General features: G+C 35.5%; 1 protein-coding gene across 1 annotated transcript in view; it reads right to left on the bottom strand.

Annotated features, from left to right (window-relative positions):
- Positions 1 to 7,657, bottom strand: part of CBG00873 — a gene marked incomplete at both ends in the record, with an annotated part of 8,315 nt that extends 658 nt beyond the window's left edge. The window contains 7 exons of the mRNA XM_045241702.1: positions 14 to 238; positions 743 to 880; positions 1,824 to 1,920; positions 3,526 to 3,650; positions 5,098 to 5,189; positions 6,588 to 6,778; positions 7,575 to 7,657. Coding sequence (XP_045091720.1) covers positions 14 to 238; positions 743 to 880; positions 1,824 to 1,920; positions 3,526 to 3,650; positions 5,098 to 5,189; positions 6,588 to 6,778; positions 7,575 to 7,657 — 951 coding nt within the window. The remainder of the gene's footprint in view (positions 1 to 13; positions 239 to 742; positions 881 to 1,823; positions 1,921 to 3,525; positions 3,651 to 5,097; positions 5,190 to 6,587; positions 6,779 to 7,574) is intronic.

Below are 7,657 nucleotides of genomic sequence, written 5' to 3'. Positions count from 1 at the left end.
CCCAAAAACTCACTTTTGGACAAGTCTTGGTGCAATTCATGATGGTATGACACTTGAACGCCGAGAACGAGTCGTGCATGCGGTGAAGACGTTCCTGTGCATAGTCGTCTCTCGAGTCGATGACCCAACGGTAGGCCTGCATGAGGACGGCGGGTCCGAGGTACTTGTCGGCGTTCCACCAGTAGGATGGGCAAGAGGTGGAGCAGCACGCGCACAGGATGCACTCGTAGAGGCCGTCCTGGAAGAAATAGAGGTTGGCCGAGTTTTTTTTTTGGAACCTTAGGCCATCAATTTTTAGAGCCAAGAACTCGGAAAAATCGCTCCTAAAGGTGCTAATTCGGCCAGAAAATTTGGTGGCCGTGTTTTCCAGAAAAGAAAACCCATTTTTCGGGCTCTCCTGGCCTATAAAAAGGCTCTCGTATCATTTGTGACCTAGAGAGCCTTTCAAGGCTTAAAAATCGCTGTATCTCGGCTCCTAGATGAGCTAAAAAGTTGGTTTTTGGACAAAAATGTGTAGAATATCATGAGGAACAAGTTGATAGGGAATTCGAAGGTTAAAGACGCCAGACGACGAGACACACTGCGTCTCTAGCCTTCCCAAACTTCAAATGGCTATATCTCGGCTCCCCGTTCTCCGATTTGATTGGTTTTTGGCTCAAAATTTATCAAATTTCAAGTAGCTTGAGAATTAAAGCTTTCCTTTATTGCTGAAAAAAAAAATCATATCAGTGATAAGGCTCACCTCGCACTGATAAGTGGTCTCATCTCTCTTGTATCGCTGTCCATCGTAGATGTTTTGTCCGTTGGCGTCAACACATCCAATACATTGTTTCGTGCACTTTCCGCCTTGAAGTTTGCAATAGAATACGTAGTCTCCGTCCTGGAAAATGTTGAGTTTTGAGAGACAAATTTTCATTCGATCATAATTTTTTAACTTTACATCCTAATCAAGAACTAGTTTTAGACTTGAGTCCAAATCGAAAAATAAGAGCGAAGTTGAACTTAACTCGTTGAGAGCTTTAAAATGAGTATAATCATGACTAGAATCGGTTTACATTGAGAATTGGGGTTAGAGACGCAGTGTGTCTGGTTTCTCTGACTCTCGCGCCTTTGGAAATGACATAACTTTCTTGGTTCCATTTTTAAAAATAATTGTGGGTTTGAATTTAGGAGGTTGAGAGCTTGAAAATGAGTATAAACATGAATAGGTTTGGAGAAAAAATATTTTTTTGGGTCCCGCCACGAAAATTAAATAAAAACATTTTTTTTTCAAAATATGGTCTTGTTTATACTCATTTTGAAGCTAACAATCTGTTGAATTCAAAAATGTTAAAATGTTTCGAATGTGACGAAATCCCGCCAAGTTAGAACTCATCACATAAAATTCCAAAAGAAAGTCAAAAAAAATTTTTTTTCCCATAGCCTTGTTTATACTCATTTTGAAGCTAACAATCTGCTGAATTCAAAAATATTGTTATTTGTCAAATTGGCTGAAATTCCGCAAAGTTAGGACGCATTCAAAAAAAAGTTTTTTTTCCAAAACAGAGTTTTTTCGTTATCTTTTCATCTTTTTTTTTCTGCTATTAATTAGTTCCGTATCTATGACAATATCATCTTTTCGCTATCTATCTCTCAATTCCAAAATGATCCAAAATCATCGAAATACTGGTTTTTTGAACACAGTTCTTCTTCTCTGCAAAAATTGGGCGTCGCCGGTTGGCTAGAAAGTTCGAGAAAAAAAAAGAAAAAAGAATTATGTGTTCACTGATGATTAGAGGAACCGGAAATGATTATTAGATAGATTAAAAAAAACTACCGTATACCTTGTACTGTTGTCCGATGGTGTACTTTTGTCCGTTATGAATACATCCGACACTGCACATTTGGACGACTCCAGAAGTTTTTTGTTGGCATTTGTATCTGAAACACATGTTTGTTTGAAAGATCATTAAAAATCCTACAAATTCGTCAAAAAATCATACTTCCAGGCCGTCTATAAGCCGAGATACATCGATTTGAAGTTTTTGGAGGCTAGAGACGCAGTGCGCCTTTAGAAATGGCATAACTTTCTTAGTTTTTGTCCACATTAAAAAATGTTTTTGGATTTGAACTGGGCATGAAAAGAGCTTCAAAATAAGTATAAACATGACTAGGTTCCTTTAAAATCGAAATTTGACTTTAAAGGCGCATGAGGGGTCCAAAATTTGAACATCAAGGAAAGTAGATCATGATTATACTCATTTTGAAGCTCTCAAAACGAGGATTTCAAAAATTATGATATAAAATGATTCTAGCTCGACTGCAGGCCGAACGGACTACAAACGGACCAAAAACGACCCAAAAACGGGTCAAAAACAGGTGGACCCATAACTTCCTTCAGAATTTTAATTTTTCCATGAAATAAAATGGATATGATAGGAAAATTTGGGAGCTACAAAATGCATTTTTTTTTGGGTTCCGCCGCGAAAATAGTAAGCTAACAGTTTGCTGAATTTAAAACCAGGATTCTTAATTTTGAAATATGTCGAAATCCCGCCAGGTTAGGACCCATCTGATTCAGTTGGCTTTACGGTCCCAAAATCCTGAAAAATCCAAAGTTCGATCTTCTTTTTTTTTTGGCGCCAGACAAATCTTTTGATCCCCGCGAGATCATAAAAGATTTGTACTTTTCCCGAACAAACGACCTCGATTTTTGTTATCTTTACGCGAAAAGTTGTAAAATGTGTGAATTTCGACGAAAACTTTGGAAAAAACTGGATTTTATGGGATTAGGAGAGATATAAGAAATGAAAGAAAGGATACGGTAGATATGGGAAAGGCCGGAAGTGATAGAAGAGTCTGCACTTTTTTCGTGTTTTGAAGATATTCGAAATGATGGAAATTATAGGGATATCACTTTTAGCAGCAGACAAGCAAGCGGTAACTTAAAGTTTTGTATTATGTGCTATGTATCATTTTATAGAACTTCTCAAGATCTACATTTTCCAATTTGATTTGTTTCAAAATATTGAGTTTGAAAGAAGTTACAGGCTTATAACGCGACTAACACTTAAAGAGCGACATTCTATAACATATGTCGCGAAGATCAGGCAAGCTATAACTTTGATTACTACATTGAGATTTTTATTTCATTTTGTAGAACTTTTCCAAAACTACAATTTCCAATTTAAACCGCTCAAAAATCTTGAGTTTGAAGTGACTTATAGGCTCTAAACCAATTTAAACCAAATAGGCACCCCCCGCTTATCACTAGAACTAAAGATCCAAACTAATCTGTCACTTTCCATCTGTCCCTATCATCATCACTTTGATCCAAACCGTTTTCTCTCTTTTTTTGCCCCTCTCATTCTTTAGTCTTTACACTAAATATCGCAAGACCATCCGTTCTCTGAATGGCCTGGGTGGCCTTCAAAATCGACCATCTGTCACCTATCATTTACACGTCTTCTGGCCGACGCCGCCGTGTCGGCAAAAATAAGAAAAGGTGATAAGCTACTGATAAAGTTGTAGGACAGATTAACTCACGTGTATCCGTTGAAATCGTCGGTTTCGCCGAGTGGAACTCTGCGTTGTTTGTCGTGCGCGATGCATCCCTCGATGGTCGTCTTCACGACGCGTCCGTCGTCACGGCAGCGGTAGTAGTAGGTGTTCTGAAACAATTTGTTAATTGTTTCAAAGTTGAAGACGTGAGAATTCTGAATCAGTTTGCGGATTTTGAAGCGCACTAAAATGAGCCGAGTTATGCGCCTTTAAAGTTACATAGAATTTCGACGTCAATTTTTGACTATGGATGTTCACAACGGCGTAACTTGCACTTTTTACAGAATCCAAATATAAATTTTATATCATTCAAAACCTTGAATTTTAAGAATTCCAAATCTGTTTTTAAAATTCAACTCAGACAAAAATGAGCCGAGTTATGCGACTTTAAAGCTAGATGGTGCTCTTTTAATGAGGCTCCAAACAAGTCGCTCAAATTCAAGTTACTGTAACTTTCTTCAAACTCAAAATTTGTAAACAGTCTAAATTGGAAATTGTAAATCTTAAATAGTTCTACAAAATGATATAAAATTTCAAACAATTTGAAATTACCACCTCCGAGAAAAATGCACCTAAACTGCCTAACAGCCTAATTATAAGGATCACACCTAAGTCGCCCAAGCTCAAGACTTTTTTAGAGAGGTTATGTATGAATTGTACACTGTTCAAAAGCCCAAAACATGAGCATTCCAAAAATGTTTTCAGATTTCAAAATGGACAAAAATGAGCCGAGTTATGTGCCTTTAAATTTACACATTGAAAGATCCCAAGAAGTTTCTAGAACTCAAAAAAAATCTAGATTTTTTATGATCTCAAGTCAGAAATTGTGTCCTCTTGGCACAGACAAATTATGATTTGTTTGGAGATTTCAAAAAAAAAACAAAATGTTTTCAGTTCCTTTTTTGGCAACACTCCTAATTAGATGATGTAGTCTAGGCAGTGAAAGGTGAAAATTAGGTCAAATGGGTTTCGATCGATTTGGAATCTTAAACATCACCAACAGTTTAATGGGTTTTATATCGTTTTGTAGAACTTTCAAAGATCTATAATTTCCAATTTAGTTTGTCCAAAAATTTCAGGTTTGAAGAAAGTTACAAGCCTACACGACTGTGTGACGCAACCCCACGCTCTGGGGGGTGGGGGGAGGGGGTCATTTTTAGCAACTCGCCAGAAAGCGAAGATTCGAGTTTTAGTATTATGTGTTGTATACAATTTTGTAGTCCTTTTCAAGACCTACAATTTACAAATTACATTGTTTAATAATTTTTAGTTTGAAGAAAGTTACAAGCTATTGAAATATAGTGATCCTAGCAATTAGGCAGGTTTACTGCTTGCCTTGTTTAGGTGACTCCTTCTCAACATTGGTGACTTTGAATGCGTTAGAGTTGTATATTATTTTGTAGCACTTTTCAAGATCTACAATTTCCATTTTAGTTTGTCGAAAAATATCAAAATTCCAAAAAGTTATAGTTGTTTTACAAACATGACCACCGGAAGTCATTTATCTTTTTTTTGCAACTTTCACAACTTCTCTCTCTCTCTCTCTCTCTCTCTCACCTTGGCATCCGTCCAAGTTTCTCCCTTCTGATAAGTACGTCCATCTTGTCCAACACATGCGCTGTAGCCGAATTCAATGTAACCGTCGCTTCCTAAAAAATAGAGAAATCGTAAAAAAGAGAGAAGATTTGATTTTCGTTTTTTGCTTTCGAGAAGATGATCTGATAAGATGAATCTGATTGGATGATACTAAGAGTTTTTTGAAGAAAAATAAAGTTGGGGAGAATTGGAAAAAAAGTTGCCCAACTTCGAAAAAATTGATCTTCAAAAAAATTTTTTTTGGGATCAAACATTTTTTTTCCAAAACATCTTCATGTTTAGGCTCATTTCAATGCTCTAATTTCAGGGAAATTAAGTTTGACACTTAAAATTAAAAAATAGAGATTTCCAGCTTTAAAATAAGCCTAAACACGGCCGTATTTTAAAAATTTGAAATATCAGATTTTTTCAAAAACTGAAAATACAAGATTTCAGCTTCAAAATGAGCTCAAACAAGACTATATTTGAGAGAAAAAGTTTTTCAAAATTTTCAGACAGATTTTTTTTTCTGAAATTTCCAATTTTTTGAAACATATAGCCTCGTTTAGACTCATTTTGAAGCTATTAATCTGAGAAAATTAAATTTGAGGCTCAAATTGTAAAAATACACACGGCTAGCTTTAAAACGAGCTTAAACAAGGCTATACTTTGCGAATTTTGAAATTTTTCGAAAAAAAAATTAGTTTTCTGAAAATTGTAAGAATTTTTTTTCGAAATATCGTCATGTTCAGGCTCATTTTGAAGCTTAAGATCTCCTCAATCTGAATTTCAAACTAAAGTTTCAAAAAATTCATGTTTCTAGCTTCAAAATGAGCCTAAACACGGATGTATCGGATGTAAAATTAAGTTTCCTGAAAATTTTAAGAATTTTTTTCGAAATGTGGCCGTGTTTAGGCTCATTTCAAAGCTCCAATTTTCGGGAAATCAAATCTGACACTTAAAATTAAAAATAGAGACTTCCAGCTACAAAATAAGCCTAAACACGGCCGTATTTTAAAAATTTGAAATTTCAGAAAACGTTTTTTTTTTTTGAAAATTTAAATTTTTTTTGAAAATTTCTAGCCATGTTTAGACTCATTTTCAAGCTTAAAACCTTCCAAGTTTGAATTTGAATTTTGAATTTCAAAAAATGCATGTTTTTAGCTTCAAAATGAGCCTAAACACGGATGTATTTGGAAAATTTTGAAAATTCAGAAAATATTTTTTTTTGAAATATTGTCATGTTTAGATTCATTTTAAAGCTTAAAACTTCCCAAATTTGAATTTTAATTATAAATTTCGAAAAATGCATGTTTCTAGCTTCAAAATGAGCCTAAACATAACGGTATTCTGAAAGCTATAAAATTTCAGAAAAAAAATCTGAAACTTTGTTTTTTTGGGAAATTTCCATGTTTGGGCTCATTTTGAAGCTGAAAACCCGTCAAATTCGAATTTCCAAAAATCCCACTCACCCAGCTGACAGGTAAACTCATATCCGTCTTGTTGGAATGTGGACCCAATTCGAACTTTTTGCTCCACATTGCTCAGACATCCCAGTGGCTCCAGTTGTCCCCGTCGGCATTCGTAGAAAAATTTGCCACGTGTAATCTCCGCGCCCTCGGACCACCATTGAGCCGGTCGACCGTTTCCGGATGTCCAACATCTGCAAAATTTCGAAATTTTAGGAAAAAAAAAGCCAAAAAAGTTCAAAGAAGGTTCTCGGGGACGAAAACCGGTTTTTGTCTTGTTCCTATTGATATCAATTGGTTTCGGTTTCTTTAATGGACAGTAATACATTGCTATTAGCCGTGTACCAGGTTACATGGACACTGGTGATAAGACGAAGAATACAAGGGATGTATTTGTAAACTTTTGGCAAAGGTTAAAATGCTCATAACTTTTGAAGATTATGTCCAAATCGAAAAATAAGAGCGAAGTTGAACTTAACTCGTTGAGAGCTTTAAAATGAGTATAAACATGCCTAGAATCGGTATACATGGAGAATTGGGGTTAGAGACGCAGTGTGTCTGGTTTCTCTGACTCTCGCGCTTTTAGAAACGGTATAACTTTCTTAGTTTTTGCCCGAATCAAAAAATAAATGCAGATTTGCGTTTGTCATAAAAAGAGCTTCAAAATGAGTATAAACATGACCAAGATTGGAGAAAAAAAAATGTTTTGGGTCCCACCACGAAAATTTTTCAAAAATAAATATTTGCAAATATGGTCTTGTTTATACTCATTTTGAAGCTCGAAACCGGGCTAATTGAAATTTTCAATTTATAAAAATGTAGAACGCGCCCAAAAAAAACTTAGACAGCGTTTTCAAAAAAAAAAAAATTTCAAAAAAAAATTTTTTTTTCGAAAATCAAAATTTCTCAAACATCGTCATGTTTATACTCATTTTAAAGCGCAAAATCTCCTAAATCTAACCCAAGCCCCCATTTTCGATAAAAACCAACCTGGACCTCGCGGCACCGGAATCCGCATTCACAGTCAGCGAAAGAATAGCGATGATGGGTAGAATCAAGACGTTCTGCGTCAT

Source organism: Caenorhabditis briggsae (genome assembly GCF_000004555.2).
Source record: "Caenorhabditis briggsae complete genome, chrII, whole genome shotgun sequence".
Lineage (NCBI taxonomy): Eukaryota > Metazoa > Nematoda > Chromadorea > Rhabditida > Rhabditidae > Caenorhabditis > Caenorhabditis briggsae.
Note: the sequence above shows the minus strand (reverse complement) of the source record. Positions and strands in the feature narration are given on the sequence as shown.